Below are 23,280 nucleotides of genomic sequence, written 5' to 3' on the forward strand. Positions count from 1 at the left end.
TTTATCACAAAGTTGACTAATGCTTAGTAAGTTATGTCTTAGACTTTTAAGTTTGAGAGATGTTACCAATGGTTTCAATTCCTTAGATAATACCTTTGGACTCATCATTGAGGGAAACACTACCAATTTTCTTTCTATCAAGCTTTGTGAATAATTTCTTATTGTCAGTCGTGTGTCTTAAGCAACCACTGTCCAAATACCAAAGATGCCTTTCTTTTGGTTGAGCTTTAAAGCATTTGTCCTTTTACTCTTGCTAAACCTACAAAATAGATTTTCAATTTTTCTTTAGACGTACTAATGCTTTGAAAGGTCCTTGGGAGTTAACCAGCACATGAAATCCTTTGGGCACCCAAACCAATTTAGTTTTGGGAAGGCTACTACCATTATGATAACAATTATAAGATAAATGACCTTTCTTGCCACACACATAACAATGTTGTGACGTGCATTATTTTTCTTTCTAAAAATTGTAATTCTCTTTGGTTTATCTTCAATCTTCAATTTCAATTTTGATCTCTCTTCCATTGAAGCTTTAAAAGCAACATTTTCATCCACTACCTTTTGTAAGGCTATATTTTTGCTCTCTAGTTCCAACTTCAAGAGTTCAAAATCTGTTTTGAAGTTCAATTTGAAACGTATTCTTTAAATCAAAAACATAATTATAATCATGCTTGATTTTTTCTAATTCATCATCTAATGTTATGGCTTTCTTCCTCATAGTTTTACATTTTAATGCAAGTTTTTCCAATTCAACATACAAGCAATCATACTCATCTTGAAGGTCATCATAAGAGATATCACAAGAGTTAGATATTACCTCAACTTCGTCTTCTTTTGCCATAAGGTAAAAATTTATTCTTTCTTCCAATTTTTCTTTTTCTTTCTCTAAACTTGAAGAATCACTATCAGACCATGTTACTGCTACCATAGCTTTTTTGGTTTCTTTACTTTCTTTAATGATTCTTCCTTGAGTAATGGACATTTGATTTAAAGTGTCTAGGTTTTTAACATTTAAAGCAAACCATTTCATCCCTTTTTCTAAGATCACCCTTGTGCTTGTTTTTTCGATAAGGACCTTGATCCTTCTTGTAATTTTTTCTTTCAATCCTTTTAACTTTTTGTCTCATGAGCTTTCTAAATCTTCTAGCCATCATGGCTAGCTCTTCATCATCATCACTTGATAGATTTTCTAGTTCGTCCTCAAGTGTGCTAATTTTATAACAAGATTTTTCTTTTTCTCTTTGGCTTTCTTCTTTTCTTCCTTTTCTTTTTTTTTTTTATTTCAAGTTCATGTGTGAGGAGTGAGCCATAGATTTCATCAAGAGTAACTCCATTAAGATCCTTAACCTCTCAAATGACAATGACTTTAGGTTTCAAGCTTTTTAGGAGGCATCTAAGTAATCTCTTTCCACACTAACTCATGTTTAAGGATGGTTTAACAAAGTTGATTAAACTTGTTTGTAATGTTGGTAAACTTATCGAACATGATAGAGATTTTTTTACCCGGTTCCATTTTGAACATTTCATAATTATGGGCAAGTAAGGCAATTTTGGACTCTTTAACTTGTAAAGTCCCTTCATGAATGACTCTAAGTTTTTTTCAAATTTTCTTAGTTGTGGTATAGCCAAAGATTTTATTGAATTCACTAAGAGTGAATGCACAATGGAAGGTGTTAATAGCTTTAAAATTGGTTTGAACCTTTTTTACTTCGACTTCAGTCCACTTAACCCTTGGTTTAGGAATTCTCTCACTTGTGACAAAACTAAGCAAGGTGGGAATATAAGGTCCTCTTGTAATTACATCTCACATTTCATAATAAAGGGCTCTAATATAGATAGATATTTCAGTGCTCCAATAAGCATAATTTGATCCATCAAATAGAAGAGGCCTATTTGTTGATTGACCCTCAGCAACAATAGAATTTTGCAAAACCATTTGGATCCCCCTTAAGGATGTTAAGCCTTAATTTTGAAGGTGTGGCTCTGATACCATTTGTTGGTCCCGTTGGAGTGCTAGAGGAAGTGAAGTGGTGAATAGAACTAAAAATTTTAAGGTTAGCCTTTTAAACTTGTAGAGCTCTTAATCAACTAGAAGAAGGAAGGTTTTAAAACTTACTAAAGTTAAAAGACACCAAGTAAGGAAGGGCATAAAGAAGAGGACAATACACAAGTATTTATAGTGGTTCGGTCCCTTTGACCTACATCCACTATCTTGATCTCTTAATCAAGGATTTTTAACCCAACTTCACTAAACTAATGGAATTAACAACTTCCACCAAGCTTTTGCAAGATGAGCTTCTAACCCACGCTCTAATCCCTTACAATAAGTTCTAAAGTGTTTCCCACACTTTAATTGCCACTTAAAAAAAAAGAGTAAACATGATCACACTTACTGATCAAAAAAGAATACAATCAAGCTCAAACACATTTATAAGATAGGAATGAAAAATAGTTATGTAAGGATGGGTTTTTGGTTTTTTGCTCAAAATGTGATCTTGGTATATTTTCTTTCCATTTGTTGATCTTTGGAGCTTCTTTTTATACTTGGAGAGCCTGTTTTTCTGTTAGAGATAGTTTTTAACCGTTTTAAGCATGTTTAATGCTATACTAGCCATTATTTTGTCTTCTAGCATTTAAATTCACATAGTCAAATAGTGTTCCATTAACTGGTTAAAGGCAAGCTTTAACCGATTAAGCCTTCTCTGTCTTGTACTGTCTAGTAGCTCTATTCACTTTGTTAACCGGCTAGAAGAACTGCTAACCAATCAAAAACATTCTATTTTCATTCTTCACCAACCAACAGTCTTCTTTTAATTGGTTATCCCTTCTTTTAATTGATTGAAGCTTCACTTTCATCAACCTTAGCTGATTAAAATCAACTTCAACCAATGAAACATTTTTTGAATTTGAATTTCTCCATTTTGGCTTCCTTTAAAGGTCAGCCTTATTTCAAATTTGGATTTTTGTGCTTAAAGATACTGAAAGTCTTATGCTCTAACCGAATAGCCTCATTCCTTAACCGATTAGCATGTGTCTATCTTTATCTTTTAGCACTTTCTTCATTAGTTAAGCCTAGTGCTAACTAATTAAGGCTTTCTGCCTTGCTTTTATATAGCGCCCAATTATGCTTTAACTGGTTAAGGCTCCACCTTAATCAATTAATGAGATTCTGTTTTCACTAAATCTTTTCTTCTTTCACACTTTAACTAATTAAGCCATCTTTTAAGTGAATTTTCTTTAATAATCAATTTTATTAAGGAAATTAACTTTATCCTACACTTTTAAGTAATGAAGTTAGACACTAATAAGTAAGAAATGTTTTGTTATCATTAAAAACATATGGAGTCAACAATCTTGGCTTTGATACCAACTATCACGTGTTGTACTTTAGTTAAACCTCGTGCAACCTTAAACTCTAAAAATGACAGCTTAAGTAAGCCTAAAACTCATATAAAAGCAAAACATGCTAAAAAACGAGAAGACGAAAGAAAGCTTGGAGAAATGAAATGCTTTTATATTTCTCCAATGCGAGTACAAATGAAAAAAGGGTGAATTTATAAGCATGCCCCCCTATTGAATAGGATTAAGATATAAAAAATGTGAGATTTGAATTTGGAAAGGCCTACTCAAATTCAAATAAAATTCTAATCAAATCTAACTAAATTTATTTACATTTGACTTAACAAATACATAGGTTTAAATAAGAATAATATCCTTTCGAACATGGGTTGGACATCAAATTGGGGCTGCTGGCCCATTGGGTTACTAAACTACTTGGACTACTTTGTTTGTTTGGGCTACTTAGGCAATCTATGCTGCTGGCCTGCTAGCTATTTGGGCTACTTGGGCTGTTGGCTTGGGCTATTTGTTGCCCTGCCAAGGTTGTCTACTTGCTCACCAAAGATATATGGGTTAGGTGCATGCTTACGCAAGGCCTGCAAGTGGTCCAATAGCTTCCACACCCTATTTAGCTCCTCCAACAGCTTTTAGAGTTGGTTTGTCACCTCATATGACTTGAACCCACAAGCCAAAACAAAAGCTCTTAGCTAGACAGTAATTACTGGAGACCTTTTGTGTCACGACCCGGAATCTCCCTTGGACCCATGACAACCGTCGTGATGTCCTAATTGATACTCATTACCTGGAATGTCAATCAGAACCACGCAAGGCTTACATATCAGTTTCTTGCCTTTTCTGTGAGAAATCATTTTTAAACATTCCATTTTCAACAATTTCCAGTAGTTTCTGGCTCAAGTAAATCAAAAGACAAAAATATTTTAAAAAGATTTATAGACAAATATTACTATTCAAAATATTGATTAAAATATAAAATTTTTATATAAAATAATATTTATAGAATACGTGTAAGAAATCTTTTATAACTTGGAAGTAAAATAAATTCATACATACAATAATTTACAAAGTCATAATGTACAATAATAATTACAATGACAAGTGGCCCAAAATACACCAAGTATTGGTGATAGTAACCTACTGTCTGTGAGATAGAGATGACAACTGGAATCCTCGACAAAATAAGGTATCTACAAGGTACCACAGACCTGAAATATTTGGAAAGGAGGTGGGTGAGATTTTGCAATCCCAATGAGTAAACAGATATTATCATAAATATCTAAAGGTGAGTAACATGGAGGCAAGTTTAAACAACAAATTATAAACCAATTGATAAGGTTTTCAATTTATTTCTTAAACTATAAAATATTTGTAATTTACCAAAATAGTTGTTAAGGCTTCTGACTTTTATTAAAAACAAGGCTCAAGCCAAAACTAATCCTCGGGGATACCTTGGTTGAGGCATCTAACCGAGTCCGCCAAGATTGTTAAGATATTTACATGTGAAACACATTTTTATTTTTAAAACAAGTCGTTCCTTCGCGTTGGCCGAGTTACACATTCTCATGGGGGTTCGACGTGAAGTGAACACTAATACTACCCCAGGAGTTACCCTCCTCGCCTCTACAACCGGACTAATTATGTAACCGGGTTTACCGTGCCCCTCTAATAGGCAGTCCACGGAAACCTGTCACTGCAGTGATTAAACCCACCAATTTTAATAAAATTTCGACAGTATAACGTGGCTTTTATTTATTTACCCAGTCTGTATAGTAAAAACAGCTTACATAAATTTCTAATGCAATTTATCAAATATAGCCACCTATACTCATATTTCATAAGCCATTCATAGGAAAATATATATTTCAAAATAATTGTCAGCCTCCAATTACTTAATTTCATAATCAACACAATATATTTTTATTTGTTACATTTATTTCTAAAACATCAAAAATCCCGTTTTAACTTCATAAAATATATAAAGAGCATTTAAAAATAAACTCTAGATAATTTACAATAATAATAAGTTTACTCACCGTTTGTACAAACTAATTGCTTCCTAGGTGCCCCGATCACTGTTCGTCGGGTACGACTTCCTTGCCTTTACTGGAAGGCTCTCCTCCTAAACACATTGCAAAATTTACCCAATTCACCACATTGATGCTAAATCACTATATAATTGACTTAAATCCTATACTAATGCATGGTATGAAATGCAATAGCCTAAAACGGTTTAAACGCAGTATTAACCTAATTTTGGCACTTTACCCGTTAAATTGCTAACGAGCTCTATTTTAGCTCTAAATTGTCTCATTTTCTCTCCAACATTTCTAACCATTAAATATCAGCCAATAACCTTCTAAAATCACCAAAATCAGTTCACTTTCCTCCCTGGAAAATTTGGTCAAAATGGGACATTTACTCGGTTAATTTTTCACTTTGTTTTTCTATCACATTTAACCATTTTTCATCATTTTCTCTTCATTTCTCTTAGAATAAAAATCAGTTCATCATCATTGTACATCATTGCATATTCAGCAAAGGGTGGGTATTGTGAAAATTTCATGCTTTCTTGCCCAATTTAATTTCTATACACATTTAACTAACTAAAACTACCAATTTAACTAAAAATCAAAACCTAAAAATTCCATAATCTCTCCCTTTGAATTTCGGCCAGCCCTTAGTTTCACTTTTTGATCTCTCTCCTCAAGCATGCTTAATGGAAATAAAGGCATAGGAAAGGTAGAAATCAAGCTAAAATCAAAAAATCTTACCGTTAGACGCGTAAACGGGCGAAAAATGCGATTTCCCCTTTGAATTTTCTAGTTTTCCTTTGTTTTCTCTCTTTTCTTCCTTTCCTCTCTATTTCCTCTCTTGTTCTCCCTTATGGCCGGCCATCACTTGAAATGGGGTTTAAATGGCTGACTTTTCCTTTAAAATATTATAATATTATTTTATTCATTTTTTTTTGTTTTATTAATTTCTTAAATTCTAGCCATCCATTTGTTTCCAAATTTTCACCATATACTTGTCCCACCTATTCATAGCTTAGATAAAATTCTCAGACTTATCCAAAGTCTTGGTGGAGTAATTTTTCAAATTTACATTTTTGCCCCCGTAAAAGTCAAAAATTACATTTTTGCCCCAAAAATTGAAAAATTACCCATAGACATATTTTTCATCCCTTATACTCATACCGTTCTCCAATTTGTCAAATTTGATCTAAATTCTCTCAAAATCTCAAATTTTGTCCACGGTTGGTAAAATTACGATTTTACCCCTGGAAATCAAAATTTCTAATTTTACCCCAAATGAACCCCCGAACTCCGAACAATCATTTTTAGTCATTCCTGGACTGTAAAATATTAAATTTTATCTTACGATTCCTATTTGAACTAGTTCGAGGTTAAATCAACTCAAGTGTATCGTTAGGTACAATACCAGGTTTCGTCTATTCTTAGGACTTTCCTAGCATAATAACATGATACTCAGTGCATGTTTGTCATGACATGTGTTTATAGGGTTGGGTTTTACAATTCTACCCCCCTAAAAATAAAATTTTGACCTCAAAATTTCACTTACCAGATTCGACAAATAGATGCAGGTATTGGTTCCTCATCTGATGCTCTACTTCCCATGTCATTTCCTCTATTCGAGCACCTTTCCACAACACTTTGACCATTGAAATACTCTTGTTCCTCAATACTCGTTCCTTTCGATCTAAGATACTCATAGGTTTCACCTCGAACTTCAAATCGTCATGCAACTCGATCGAAGGTGCTTCGAGGATGTGAGAGGGATCTAGTACATATTTCTTAAGCATGGAGACATGGAAAACGTTGTGGATCCGATCTAACTCCGGAGGTAGTTCTAAAAGATAAGCCACTGGTCCAATTCTCTCAATGATTCGGAATGGTCCAATATACCTCGGGTTAAGCTTTCCCCGCTTCACAAATCGAATCACACCTTTCCACGGAGAAACCTTAAGAAAATTTCTATCATCGATCTCAAACTCCAAGTCTTTTCTCCATTTATCTGCATAGCTCTTCTGCCTATCCTGGACTACCTTTAGCCTCTCTCGTATAACCTTGATCTTGTCATTAGTTAGATCAATCAATTCCACACTAACTAACTTTCTTTCACCCACTTCATCCCAACAAAGTGGAGTACGACATTTCCTTCCATATAAAGCTTCGTATGGTGCCATCCCAATGCTAGCTTGGAAGCTGTTGTTGTAAACAAACTCCACTAACGGCAAGTGTCTATCCCAACTCCCAAGAAAATCCATGACACAAGCCCTCAACATATCCTCCATAGTCTAGATAGTCCTCTCTGATTGACCATCCGTCCGTCGGTGAAAAGCAGTGCTAAATTTCAACTTAGTTCCGAGAGCTTTTTGGAATTTTGGCCAAAATTAAGAAGTGAATCGAGGATTTCGGTCTGACACTATAGAAACGGGAACTCCATGTAGCCTCACAATCTCATCTATACAGAGCTGAGCCAGCTTCTCAATAGAGTATGTACTATGGACAGCTAAAAAGTGAGCGGACTTAGTCAACCGATCTACTACCACCCAGATCGCATCCTTTCCCCTTTGTGTCCGCGGCAGTCCCAAAATAAAATCCATAGTTACATGCTCCCATTTCCACTCGAGAACAGGTAAAGACTGAAGTGTACCTGCTGGCCTCTGATGTTCCGCCTTAACTTGCTGACATACGAGACACTTTGCTACGAATTCTGCTACATCTCGCTTCATACCCGGCCACCAATAATTCTCCCTGATAGTCCTATACATCTTGGTGCTTCCGGGATGTAATGCATAGGCAGATGAATGGGCTTCTTCCATGATCGCCTGTCTCAACTAGTTTCCCTCAGGAACACAAACTCGGTATTTAAACATCAATACGTTATCCTCTCCAAATCTTAACTCACTGACTCCCCCATCGGTCAGTTTTTGAATTTCTTTTCTTAACTCATCATCAGACCTCTGAATGTCCTTGATCTGATTAAGTAACGAAGGTCGCACAATGAAGCTTGCCAATAAGGATCCATCCTCACCATTTCTCAACTGGACCCCAAGAGATTTCATCTCTAATAATGCTGGAAAATAACAACTCTGAAGTGCTGCTAAAGACAATGAAGACTTACAACTTAAGGCATCAGCTACAACGTTCGCCTTTCCCGGATGATAGTCTATCACCAAGTCAAAATCTTTTATCAACTCCAACCATTGTCTTTGCCTTAAATTAAGCTCCTTATGAGTGAGTAAATATTTTAAACTCTTGTGATCCGTAAATACCCGACAATGCTCACCATACAAGTAATGCCTCCAGATTTTTAAAGCAAACACCACTGTTGCTAACTCTAAATCATGGGTAGGGTAATTTGCTTCATGCTTCTTCAACTACCAGAAAGCATAAGCTATTACTTTCTCATCCTGCATCAACACACACCCTAACCCCAACTTAAATGCATCACTGTACACCACAAATCCCTTACCACTCACAGGAAGTGTTAAAACGGGAGTGGAGGTTAACTGGTTCTTTAGCTCCTGAAATCGATTCTCACAAACATCATCCCACTCAAACTTAACTCCCTTACAAGTTAGACGAGTCAAAGGAGCTGCTATTAAGGAAAACCCCTTAACAAACCTCCGATAATAACGGACAAATCCGAGGAAACTACGAATCTCCGTCACCGTCTTAGGTTGCTCCCATTGTAAAATTGCCTCTATCTTCTTGGGATCAACATATATTCCAGCTCCCGATACTACGTGTCCCAAGAATACCACTTCCTGTAGCCAAAACTCACACTTCAAAAACTTTTCATACAATTGTCTTTCCCGCAAAGTTTGCAATACTATACGCAAGTGGTTAGCATGCTCATCATTATCTCTCGAGTAAACTAGGATATCATCAATGAACACAATAACAAACTTGTCCAAGTAAGGGTGGAACACCCTATTCATGAGATCCATAAAAGCTGTCGGTGCGTTAGTTAACCCGAAAGGCATGACCAAGAACTCATAATGACCGTACCGAGTCCTGAACGCTGTCTTGGGTACATCTTGTTCTTTAATCCTCAACTGATGATACCCAGACCTCAGATCAACCTTAGAAAACACTGTAGCTCCCTGTAATTGATCGAAAAGATCATCAATCCTCGATAACAGATGCTTGTTCTTAATGGTCATTTTGTTAAGCTGTTGGTAATCTATACATAACCGAAGTGTACCGTCTTTCTTTTTCACAAATAAAATCGATGCTCCCCACGGAGATATACTAGGGCGTATAAAACCCTTGTCCACTAACTCTTGCAATTGTACTTTCAACTCCTTCAACTTTGCCGGAGCCATTCTATATGGAGGAATAGAGATAGGGGCAGTACCCGAAAATAAGTCAATGGTGAATTCTAACTCACGATCGGGAGGAAATCCCGGTAATTCATCAGGAAATACATCAGGGAACTCACTTACTATGAGGACATTCTCTAACTTAAGTTCCTCCCTCGATATATCAATCACGTGAGCCAAGCATGTCGGACCTTTCGCACCAGTTTCAAAGCTTTGAGGCTCGAGATTACACAATACGGTAATATTCGACGCTCCCCCGTAAATACAACTTCTGCTCCCTCTAAACTCTGGAGAATCACTTCTTTCTTAAAGCAATCCACTTTTGCTCAATGAGTGGATAACCAATCCATACCCAAGATCAAATCAAAGTCCCGAATCTTTAAAGGGATTAAATCACCCATAAATTCTTCTTTCCCAACTTTAATACCACAGTCTCTATAATACGTATTTCTTACTAACTGCTCGCCTAGAGGAGTATGCACTATAATCTCTTCCTCTAATTGTGACAGGTTCCTATCTAAGAATGATGCAAATGATATGCTCACGTATGATCTATCGGAGCCCGAATCTATTAAAACATGTGCATCTCTATCAAACACAATCATAGTACCTATCACTATGCTAGGTCGAACCCGGGCTTCATCCTCAGTCACTACGAAAACCCTGGTCGAAATCTGGGGCTGCGGTCTAGAAGATGGCTGCTCTGGGGTATGACTCCCCGTGCCTGACTGTATCATTGGGCCCTGTTTGGACTGTGATCCCGAAATGTCTCTCCATGGTATACTAGGACGAGTTGGAAGAGTAGAAGTAGCTACTGTACCTCGTCTCAATTAAGGACAATCTCTCTTAATATGCCCCTGTTGGCCGCATTGAAAACACTTTACAGGCTGTCTACATGACCCAACGTGAAATCCTCCGCAATTATGGCATCTGTCCAATCTTCCTGAAGTCTTCCCCTGACTACTTATCACTAGTTGATCAAATCTAGAAGATCTTGGCTGTGACTGCTGAGATGGAGGTCTAGTGGATGCCACAGACGCTGAGGTAGTACTTCCTGCAGCAAATGTCGAATCTCTGCCTCTCTTTGAAGACTGACCCGGGAACGTAGGCAGATTCCTTCTCTTTGCGAACTCAGCTCGGATACGTCTATTCTCAGTATCAAGCTTCTCAGCCCGTAAGGCCATCTGCACAACTTCCTTATACGGCTCCTTGCCAGTCACTATCATATGCTCCCGTATCTCGTTACGGAGTCCTTCCTCAAAGTAGTTTACCTGGTCTTGCACCAATCTTACCAACTTAGGTACATAAAGCATCAGCTCGTTAAAACGAGTTTCATACTCCTCAATGGTCATGTTTCCTTGTTTCAAGCTCAAATATTCCCTCTTTTTCTCTTTTTGATGAAAATAGGTGTAGTACTGACCATCAAACTCTCGGAGGAAATCCATCCAAGTCAGCGGTATAGGAGAGTGAGACTTTACTGAATTCCACCAGGTACGGGCTCTTTTCTCTAATAACCGTGTAGCCACTTTCAATTTCATCTCATCATCTAATCCCATATTTGCCAGTGTCTCCGATACCTGAATAACTCAATCCTTAGCTGTGGTCGCATCCAACTCACCAGTAAATGAGACGCAACCTAATTATCTAGCTTCCTTCAATTTCTTAGAAATGGAGACGTCCGGTGTCTGGGGTGGAATAGGAGGTGGTGGTACTGGGGCTGTTACAGGGGAAATAGCGGGTGAAACTGGACTAGCCTGAGCTTGGCCCGCAAAAGCAGCAAGAAAAGTCGCTAATGCCTAAGCTGCCTCGGGTGTCATGACAGGTACGCTAGGAGTAGCAACAGGTGGTGGAGGAGGTACAGGAATATCAGTAGACTCAACAGTAGGAACTGCTCTAAAAGAAGACGCAGTCGACTCCTCTTCTATGGAATGAGGCCGACTCTGTCTGGGGTGACCTCTTCCCCTACCGGTAGATCTAGTGATAGGTGGTAGCTCACGTCGATGAGGCATAATGATCTACAAGAAGAACGAAATTGGTTTAGACTACTTAAGACTCTATATGCAACTACATGCAACTAACTAATCTTAACTAGGCCACACTGACATTGTAAATTATTTTAAAATAACTTTAAATCCAAGAACTTTAAAAATCAAAAACTTCTTTCAAAACCATAAGCTTTTAAACCGAAAGCTCTGATACCAACTGAATTGTTACGACCCGGAATCTCCCTCGGACCCATGACAACCGCTGCGACGTCCCGATTGACACTCATTATCCGGAATGTCAATCAGAACCCACAAGGCTTACATATCAGTTTCTTGCCTTTTTTGTGAGAAATCGTTTTTAAACATTCCATTTTAAACATTTTTCAGTAGTTTTCGGCTCCAGTAAATCAAAAGACAAAAATATTTTAAAAGGATTTATAGACAAATATTACTATTCAAAATATTGATTAAAATATAAAATTTTTATATAAAACAATATTTATAAAAATACGTGTAAGAAATCTTTTATAACTTGGAAGTAAAATAAATTCATACATACAATAATTTACAAAGTTATAATGTACAATAATAATTACAATGACAAGTGGCCCAAAATACACCAAGTATTGGTGATAGTAACCTACTGTCTATGAGATAGAGATGTCAACTAGAATCCTCGACAAAATAAGGTATCTACAAGGTACCACTGACCTAAAATGTTTGGAAAGGAGGTGGGTGAGATTTTGCAATCCCAATGAGTAAACAGACATTATCATAAATATCTAAAGGCGAGTAACATGGAGGCAAGTTTAAACAACAAATTACAAACCATTTCATAAGGTTTTCAATTTATTTCTTAAACCATAAAATATTTGTAATTTACCAAAACAGTTGTTAAGGTTTCTGATTTTTATTAAAAACAAGGCTCAAGCCAAAACTAATCCTCGGGGATACCTTGGCCGAGGTATCTAACCGAGTTCGCCAAGGTTGTTAAGATATTTACATGTGAAACACATTTTTATTTTTAAAACAAGTCGTTCCTTGGCGTTGGCCGAGTTACACATTCACGTGGGGGTTCGACGTGAAGTGAACTCTAATACTACCCCGAAGTTACCCTCCTCGCCTCTACAATCGGAGTAACTATGTAACCGGGTTTACCGTGCCCCTCTAATAGGCAGTCCACGGAAACCCGTCACTGCAGTGACTAAACCCACCAATTTTAATAAAATTTCGACAATATAACGTGGCTTTTATTTATTTACCCAGCCTACATAGTAAAAACAGCTTACATAAATTCCCAATGCAATTTATCAAATATAGCCACCTATACTCATATTTCATAAGCCATTCATAGGAATATATATATTTCAAAATAATTGTCAGCCTCTAATTACTCAATTACATAATCAACACAATATATTTTTATTTGTCATATTTATTTCTAAAACATCAAAAATCCCGTTTTAATCTCGTTTTCATTTCATAAAATACATAAAGAGCATTTAAAAATAAACTCTAGATAATTTACAATAATAATAAGTTTACTCACCGTTTGTACAAACTAACTGCTTCCTAGGTGCCCCGATCACTGTTCGTCGAGTACGACTTCCTTGCCTTTACCGGAAGGCTCTCCTTTTAAACACATTACAAAATTTACCCAATTCACCACATTGATTCTAAATCACTATATAATTGACTTAAATCCTATACTAATGCATGGTATGAAATGCAATAGCCTAAAACGGTTTAAACACGGTATTAACCTATTTTTGGCACTTTACCCGGTAAATTGCTAACGGGCTCTATTTTAGCTCTAAATTGTCCCATTTTCTCTCCAACATTTCTAACCATTAAATATCAGCCAATAAACTTCTAAAATCACCAAAAATCAGTTCACTTTCCTCCTTGAAAAATTCGGTCAAAAATGGGACATTTACTCGGTTAATTTTCCACTTTGTTTTTCTATCACATTTAACCATTTTTCATCATTTTCTCTTCATTCCTCTTAGAATAAAAATCAGTTCATCATCATTGTACATCATTGCATATTCAGCCAAAGGTGGGTATTGTGAAAATTTCATGCTTTCTTGCCCAATTTAATTTCTATACACATTTAACTAACTAAAACTACCAATTTAACTAAAAATAAAAACCTAAAAATTCCATAATCTCTCCCCTTGAATTTCGGCCAGCCCTTGGTTTCACTTTTTGATCTCTCTCCTCAAGCATGCTTAATGGAAATAAAGGCATAGGAAAGGTAGAAATCAAGCTAAAATCGAAAAATCTTACCGTTAGACGCGTAAACGAGCGAAAAACGTAATTTTCCCTTTGAATTTTCTAGTTTTCCTTTGTTTTCTCTCTTTTCTTCCTTTCCTCTCTATTTCCTCTCTTGTTCTCCTTTATGGCCGACCATCACTTAAAATGGGGCTTAAATGGCTGACTTTTCCTTTAAAATATTATAATATTATTTTATTCATTTTTTTTGTTTTATTAATTCCTTAAATTCTAGCCATCCATTTGTTTCCAAATTTTCACCATATACTTGTCCTACATATTCATAGCTTAGATAAAATTCTCAGACTTATCCAAAGTCTTGGTGGATTAATTTTTGAAATTTACACTTTTGCCTCCGTAAAAGTTAAAAATTACATTTTTGCCTCAAAAACTGAAAAATTACCCATAGACATATTTTTCATCCCTTATACTCATACCATTCTCCAATTTGTCAAATTTGATCTAAATTCTCTCAAAATCTCAAATTTTGTCCATGGTTGGCAAAATTATGATTTTACCCCTGAACATCAAAATTTCCAATTTTACCCCAAATGAACCCTCGAACTCCGAACAATCATTTTTAGTCATTCCTGGACTGTAAAATATTAAATTTCATCCTACGATTCCTATTTGAACTAGTTCGAGGTTAAATCAACTCAAGTGTACCGTTAAGTATAATACCAGATTTCATCTATTCTTAGGACTTTCCTAGCGTAATAACATGCTACTCAGTGCATGTATGTCATGACATGTGTTTATAGGATCGGGTTTTACATTTTGCAAAGAGGTATGTTGGCACCTTTCAAAAAAGCTCCTAACAAGTTAGTGAAGTTCGTTTTTAGGTTGTTAGCAGTGTTTATTTTAATACGGCAAAAGTCAAGGCCATTAAGACAACATTGCTAATATTCAACATCTCCTATTGGAAAGCCTTGAATCCTTAGTAATAGAGTTTGATTGGTGTATCGCTCTATCATGGGTGAAGAATGCAACATCCAAACCTTGTCTAGTTGGAAGCTATTTGCTAAGATTAACAACTTAAAGAATTCTATCAAAAGTGTTGATTTGATTCATATCTCGAGAGAAGAAAATTCATTTGTTGATTCATTAACAAAACTTGGTATTGTCCAATTCAAATTCTACTATGCTTGGTGGTAACTGACTATGGAAAGAAACTCCGAAAGAGCTGTGAATTTTTTTTTTTGTATGAATATGTTGTTTAGTTTGTCTTTTTTCATTGTAATCTATGTTGTATTTAGATTTGATATTAGGGTGCTAGGTATTTGAGTTTTGCTATGTACTATCTCATTGTAATGAGGTGAGTAAGTTGTAATGCTTTTTTATCAACCTAATTATCTTGATTGAGAAAATAATGAGTTTAGATTGATTAAAATAATTAAATAAAATATTAATATTAAAAAATATTTTTTAAATTTTAACATAAATAAGTAAGAATAAAAATAAAAAAATATATAACATTTCCCATCACTTACTTGTTAATCTATTAATTATATTATTTGACTTTACCATAGACCCTAAATTCCATAATTGGAAAAGGAAAATCCCTATGTATCAGGAAATTACAAATTTACAAACAAGAAAATGAAGAAGAAGTTGAGAACAAAGAAAGAGAGGGGAGAGTAAGAAGAGTCCAAAGAAAACCCCATGCACGGTAGACAGAAAGGAAAAGGGCGGGGAAATCTCAAAAGCATCGAACATCTTGAACCTCTCCTCAACGATAAGAGTTGAAGAGAGAAATCCTTATTGCCCCACACTCACGTCCAATCATTTCCCCCTTGGCTCTTAACGTCCACATCTCACGACATTTACATAAACGCCCTCCGCCACCACTGCCTCTCTTGCCACTCTGCCAACGCCACACAAAGCAAGGCCTCGCTCTCGCACTTTCTCTTTGAGACGTTAAAAACAAAAGACACAGCACAATGGCTACCGCCGCCACTTCCACCACTCTTTCCCTCCTCAAAACCACGGCCTCCTCCACCACCTCCTCCGCCACGCGCACTTCAGCATCCCTCATTCGCGTTTCCGCCACGCTCCACCACCACAAATCCGTCCCTCTCCGCCAGAGCCTAGGCTTCTCCGCCGCTGCTTCTGGGGACTCATTGCTTTCCCTCCATGTCTCCTCCAAAGTTCGATCTTTCAAGGGAAAAGGGTCAAGAGGGGTTGTTTCAATGGCGAAGAAGAGTGTTGGGGACTTGAGCGGAGCTGATTTGAAAGGGAAGAAAGTGTTCGTGAGGGCTGACTTCAATGTTCCTTTGGATGATAACCAGAACATTACAGATGACACCAGGGTTCGCGCTGCTATTCCTACCATCAAGCATTTGATTCAGAATGGAGCTAAAGTCATTCTCTCCAGCCACTTGGTAAGTTGATTTTTCTCTTGTCAATTAGCTTAATAAGTATAATTCTTGTATTGTCGAGTTTCATGCCATTTAATGGCTAATTGGCTTAATTGAATCAATTATCACTGCTCAATGATATAGATGGATGAAAGTAAAAGTTTCAAGGTTTGGTTGAACCAAATTAAAGTTCAATGGCCTATGTACATATTTCAAAAAAGTTGATGGCTAAATTATGCTTATACTCTTCCAGGTTCAGTGAATCATAGTTTATTTAAGGGCTGTGGTTTCAGTTCAATTTTTTGTATACTTCTGATGCTATAGGGTTATTTTTGCTGAACACATGAACTTTTGCTTGGTAATGTGGGCTTTTTTAACATGATATTGCAGCATCTGATTTGAACCAAGCATTATACTGGTCATGATAATGCATGTCCCTTTAGTTTTCCACATAAACATGCAGGCTTTCATTCTCCTATGTGTAGCGCAATGGGTATTTAAGACTTTGGACTTGAGCTATAAGAACTGACCTAACATGTTGTTTCTTGAATTTTCAGGGGCGACCAAAGGGTGTTACTCCAAAATTCAGCTTGGCTCCTCTTGTATCCCGTCTCTCTGAACTACTTGGCATTCAGGTACATACAATTTTTGTGTAAACAAAAGCCTGAAACCTTTTCCTATTAAGATATGTACTGCATCTGATAGATGACTATAATACCCATTACCTGAACAGGTTGTTAAGGCTGATGACTGCATTGGTCCAGAAGTAGAAAAGCTAGTTGCTTCACTTCCTGAAGGTGGTGTTCTTCTTCTTGAGAATGTTAGATTTTACAAGGAAGAGGAAAAGAATGAACCTGAATTTGCAAAGAAACTTGCCTCCTTAGCTGATCTCTATGTTAATGATGCATTTGGGACAGCACACCGAGCCCATGCATCAACTGAGGGTGTTACAAAATTCTTGAAGCCATCAGTTGCTGGTTTCCTATTACAGAAGGTAGGATTCAGGCATTCTAAACCTGATTAAGTTGTTAACAAAATTTTAATTAATTTTCAATTACTGTGTTCAAATAGATATGTTTTCAAGTAAACTTATTAGACATTGAATTAAAACTACTACTACTCTTTTGTTATGTTTTAACTTTTTGCTTATATTCTTTGCTTTTCCTATCTTATTTCAGGAACTGGACTACCTTGTCGGTGCAGTTTCAAGCCCAAAGAGGCCATTTGCTGCCATTGTTGGTGGTTCAAAGGTCTCTTCCAAGATTGGTGTCATCGAATCACTCCTCGAGAAATGTGACATTCTCCTTCTTGGTGGGGGTATGATTTTCACATTTTACAAGGCACAAGGTCTATCTGTGGGTTCATCCCTGGTAGAGGAGGATAAGCTTGACCTCGCAACATTACTCCTTGCAAAGGCCAAGGCAAAAGGAGTGTCTCTTTTGTTACCCACTGATGTGGTTATTGCAGACAAGTTCGCCCCTGATGCAAACAGCCAGGTTCGTTTCTACTTTCCAGCCCCCTGCAAAGTTTGCAATGCAATCTATGCAAAACCAAGCCCAAGTAATCAATCATAATGGTTTGGATCTGTGATTGGAAATTAACAGTTCTTATATTACCTTTTATCCCCTTGTCTTTTAGTACTCTATGAGCAAGGAATGAAAATAAATTTTTCTTCTTACAGGTTGTGCCAGCATCTGCCATCCCTGATGGCTGGATGGGATTGGATATTGGACCAGACTCTATTAAGACATTCAATGAAGCATTGGATACTACCCAAACCATCATCTGGAATGGACCGATGGGAGTGTTTGAATTTGACAAGTTTGCTACTGGGACGGAGGTATGCTTGAATTTCTTGACTATGGCTTTAACACTTTTTTTGAAAGGCAACTATGGCTTTAACACTTGATGGTTTCTGCAGCCATAGAATTGAAGTACCCCTTTGGTACTATTTGGATACAGTTATAAGTTTATATCCACTTACTTTCCAGGCAAAACTAGCTGAAGCAATGCCTTCCTCCAATTATCTATGTAAATTATAAAATTTCATTTGCAAATAGTGGTTTCAGATTCACACTTAGAAGTTGCCAACCTTTAATGAATATGCTTCCAATTCCTCTCAGTCTCTAGGGGAATGGCAAATTTATGAGATGACTACTTTCATTGTTTTGTTCTTTGCATAAGTGGATGGGAATTCAGCTTGCTTTCTGCTTGTAGGCTATTGCAAAGAAGCTAGCAGACCTCAGTGGCAAGGGAGTGACAACAATCATTGGAGGTGGAGACTCTGTTGCTGCTGTGGAAAAAGTCGGTGTTGCTAGTGTGATGAGCCACATATCAACTGGTGGTGGTGCCAGTTTAGAATTGTTGGAAGGGAAAGAGCTTCCAGGTGTTGTTGCTCTGGATGAGGCTACCCCAGTTACTGTGTAAGATCAAATCAATTTTTTTCCATCCTCACTGTTTAGTTATTTTTCCGGTTTTGTAATCGAGAAATGAATGTTTTAGGAAGAAATGAGTTCATGTTGTAAATGTACACATTACTTCAATAGAAGGGCCCAATTCTTCCTCTTCCTTTCTTGCTCCTTTGCCAAAGTTACTAGAAGAGTGTTTAGAGTGGGCAAGCAGAACCTTGTGAACTATTTCGAATAAATCGGTTCATTTTATCAAAGCCATTTTCTTGCATTATGCTTATATTGTTCTGAAAGTATCACAAGATATCCTTCCTATATAATTCTCTTCTGTCAGTATCATAATATGCCTCCTTCTTTCCCTTTCATTTCTTTTTTTAACTCTTTGTGTTACACACCACGAAGAAGCATGATTCATGCTTTCGCATGTTTTCCTCCATGAAGATACTGGAACTTTCATCTCAAAGACTTACAATTTGAAATTGATATCATTGTAGTGCCAAACTGTGACGTGAACAGGTCCGCAACATGAAGAATGGGATGATTGCCTTGTTTGTTGTTACTTGTCTTAGTTTGACTTGTTATAAAATAACCAAAATTTTTAATCAAGGAGTGTATGAGTAGGCGTTGTAAGCATGAAAATATTACTGAATACAAATATATTTATTTTCATCAACTGAATGTATAGGCGGAGAAAGTATTCCATTACAGTTACAGAAAATATTTCGGGTGGAGCACTGTCTAACTAATGGTGCAAGTTTCAGAGGAATGAGAAGCATGTATCAAATACAGGCCGTCCATTTGGGCTGCCTGGAGATTTTGCTTGTCCAAATTGGACTTAGTCTGGTTTCAGCTGCGTCTGCTTTGCTTTTCTGTCTCTTTCCATGCCAATAACTTTGGTGGTTTTATTTCAACTGTAGAAAGAGATAGACAGAGCAAATGTGATCACAAATCTCTCTTCAAAAATTGAAGCCACAGAAAAAAAAAACTTGTAACCACCCGCTTTTGTTCTGGTCGAGTCATATTGCCTGCATTGCATACTCATGAGAAGCCCACCTGAAATGTCCCCAGCATATCCTTGTTTGTCGCCATCATTTTCCACCAAAATATCGTTCATTTGTGGGTATTATTTAAAACAAAAAGACTTGGCATTTGAAACTACCCAATTCCCTGCTGCTGAATTCAATAGGGCATCTATACTAACTCAGAGTCTATTAATCTGTCAAAAAGGTAATCACGAGATCGTAAGCCCCGTTCTGTTAGTCCACGAGGGACCAAGTGAATAACTGTGCACTTTGGCAAATTTTACTTCGGCCGAAGAGGGCAAAGGGCTCCACACTTGTCTCAGCCCCCTTTGCACGGGGCAAAGTAGACCCTTCGACTCGAAGATAACTCGTTACCGAGCCTGCATCTCTGCAGACATGGGCCCGGGGACTTTCCTGGGTCTGGCCGCGCCTTAAGAATCGACCATGACCCATTCACTCCGTCTCGTGATTTATTACGGGGGTGATCTGGAAGCTTGTATATATTAAGGTTAGGCGGCACTTCTGGTTGGGTGATGTGGGATAATCGGAACCGCTCAGCTGGCTTAAATAAATTTCCAACGCTCTTTTTTGCTCTCTTTTTGGAAGGAAGGAATTTTTATTGCTTATAATTACAGCCTTTTAGGCCAACAAAATTGAATGAATTCTTTCCTTAAAAGTTACAACAATTGAAAATCTAATTCACATTGCCTTGTAATTTTATCAAAGACGTTGAGTTAATAGACATACAAACTAACAATGATAGTCTAAATGGCATCTATTAAGCATTATGGTATCCAATAAGATAATTTTCTTTTATTGAGTCTGTGTTTTACTCCCTCTTCTCCACTTTATAACAACATACTACCTCTCCATAAGACTAGTTAAATGGGGAAGCCAGATTTAAAATTAGATTTTTGAACAAGAACACATATTTATGTTATTGAATCAGGGTTAAATATTCAAATAAATCCCTGAATTATATCAAAAAATTAAACCCTTATTTTTTTATTACATTCAATTCAACCTTTCAATTTTTATTTTATATTAAATAAGCTCCCTCAGTTAGTCAGTAGTGGTGTAAATTATCAAAAAAAAAAAGTAACATTTACTCATCAAGTCATTAATATAAAAAAATTAACATTATCTCATCAAGTCATTAATACATTATATATAGTTGAATAATAAGTTATTATATTTAATTACTAATACAGATTATTAAACTATAGTATACTAATATTTTTTTAATTGGGAAAAGGGGATTCAAACCTTATTCTTTAGATAAGAGATTATGCATCAATCAATGAGTCAAATGCTTAAATGCAACTATACTATACTAATATTAATATAAGTTACTTTAGTAATATAAGTTATACTATAATAATGTTAATATATTAATATATAGAATATTAATAACTTATTATATTAAACTATTGTGTACTAATATTAATAATTGAATATAACTTTTAAAAAATAATTTAATAATAACTTACTAAAAATAATTTATCAATAATATTAATGTCGAAATAAAATGTATTTTATTTTTTATTCTTTGATGCTTGATGATTAATAGAAAAATGTGTGAGAAAACAAGTAAGTTCACACTTTTATGCCATATGATAAGTTGACGAATAGTGTGTTTATTTTTTTTTTCCCATCATGCCCCATGATTAAGTTTTTAACCTTGATTTAGGGTTTTTTTTTTTTAAATTTAGTAAATTATCCAACAAGGTAGAAAATAAAATCCATAATTTTCATAGTCGATTGATGCTATTGAAAACAAAATTCCATTAAAAAGATGTAATTAGTTGCTGTTAACTTTGTAGTATTCAAATCATCTTTATGTTTTGAAATGACAAAAAAAATGATCCAAATTCATCTAAGATTTGAAGTATCAAAGTTTTCAAATTCCCAAACAATGTCAAATGAGTTTGAAAAAGAAAAGAAATGAAAAAGGTTTTAAAAAACACATTCTAGCCCAAATCTATCGACATATGTTTTTCATGTATCAATATTTTTAGATAAGTATCGATAGATTTCAAAATTTATCAATACATGTTCTTCAACAAAGTCAAAATTCAAAAAGTCAAACCCATTCTATCGATACATTTTCAAATGTATCGATAGAATTGAGACAAATTGCTCACTAACTCAAAAGTATTGATACATCTCACATATGTATTGATACATTTTCAATAGAAAGGTTTATTGTCACAAAAGAATTGAGACATAGACAAATGTATCGATACATTTTAAGCATGTCACGACCCGGTACTCTCCTCCAGCCCGTGACAACCGCCGCGGTATCCCGATCGACACTCATGATCCGGAATGTCAACCGGAACCCCGCAAGGCTTTAATATCAGTTTTCGCACCTCCCCTGTGAGCAACAGTTGTTAAGTATCATGTTTTGACAGATTATAAACTATTTCCAAATCAAAATAATAGAAAAATAATTTTTTCTCACAAGGGCATTTTGGTCATTTTTCTTTAAAAATCTCGAAACCAGCTAAAAATGTAGTATGCGAGTATAAAACACATAATTCATAATCAAAAATAAGTTTATACGTCTAAAACATTCATTTAAAATGAAATTATGACTATTTGAATATAATAAAAAATTTAATAAAATATTCTATTTTCTTATAAAACAATATTTATAGAGTTACCGGTAAATAATTTTTGTAACGTAAAAGCTAAATAAATTCATACATATTGTAATACAGATAACCAAAGTATAAAATTTAATTTACAGTGACACGTGGGCTCACGAAAGATCAAAAGTATCAAAAGCGGTAAACCTACAGTTTTTGAGGATGCAAGTCCAACTGTAGCCCTCAACAAAGTGAGCTATCTACCGATTATCCTGAGCCTAAAATGGGTGGAAAGGAGGGTGGTGAGATTATATAATCTCAGTGAGTAAACAAATACTATCTAAAGTATCTAAAGCTGAGTAAATGGAGACAGATAAAATAGTTTAACATACTGTAATTCATCACCTTTCGGCTCATTTCAACCAAATAAAATCAATTTATATAAATCAAGTAATCAACATGGCTTATGAATTTCTGAAAAGTTTGGCTCTTGCCAAAATCATTATCATACTCAGTTATCAGGGATACCTTGACCGAGGGCTATCCCAACCGAGTCCACCAAGGCTATTAAAAAGTTATGTACGCATAAATCATGTTTTTATTTTGAAAACATAGTCATTCCTTGGCGTTGGCTGAATTCACCCTCATGTGGTAGTTTGGCGTGAAGTGAACTCTAAAATATTAACCTTAGGAGTTATCCATCTGCGCTTCTCATACTGAGGTAAGAATATAATAGGGTTACCATTCCCCTTTAATAGGCTGGTCCACGGAACCCGTCTACTGTAGCGACTAATATATAACCCACCAATTCAATAAAATTTGCAATAGTATGACATGGCAATTATTTTATTTTACAGCCTCTCAAGGCAAATCAACAGTTCATACATTTTCAGCACATTTACCAAATCCAACCATTCATGCCAATATTATCATAAGC

General features: G+C 35.9%; 1 protein-coding gene and 1 non-coding gene across 3 annotated transcripts; one reads left to right on the forward strand and one right to left on the reverse strand.

The window, feature by feature from the left end:
- The first annotated feature begins 15,807 nt into the window (after positions 1-15,807).
- LOC18594856 (phosphoglycerate kinase, chloroplastic) lies at positions 15,808-19,403 on the forward strand. 2 transcript variants are annotated; one of them, XM_018125111.2, is made up of 7 exons: positions 15,808-16,346; positions 16,880-16,957; positions 17,056-17,316; positions 17,501-17,818; positions 18,004-18,162; positions 18,540-18,745; positions 19,225-19,403. In XM_018125111.2, the coding sequence occupies exons 1-7, from the start codon at positions 15,906-15,908 to the stop codon at positions 19,235-19,237; spliced, it is 1,476 nt and encodes a 491-aa protein (XP_017980600.2). In that variant the 5' UTR covers positions 15,808-15,905; the 3' UTR covers positions 19,238-19,403. The 2 variants fall into 2 exon arrangements, with proteins under 2 accessions (XP_017980600.2, XP_088664266.1); XM_088808140.1 differs by lacking the exon at positions 19,225-19,403 and having other exon boundaries at positions 15,809-16,346; positions 18,540-18,987.
- Positions 19,404-19,959: 556 nt separating this feature from the next.
- LOC148761822 (RNase MRP) lies at positions 19,960-20,224 on the reverse strand. Its single transcript, XR_016027760.1, has one exon.
- Between the last annotated feature and the right edge of the window lie 3,056 nt (positions 20,225-23,280).

This window comes from Theobroma cacao, chromosome 7 (genome assembly GCF_053813885.1).
Source record: "Theobroma cacao isolate CCN51 chromosome 7, ASM5381388v1, whole genome shotgun sequence".
Lineage (NCBI taxonomy): Eukaryota > Viridiplantae > Streptophyta > Magnoliopsida > Malvales > Malvaceae > Theobroma > Theobroma cacao.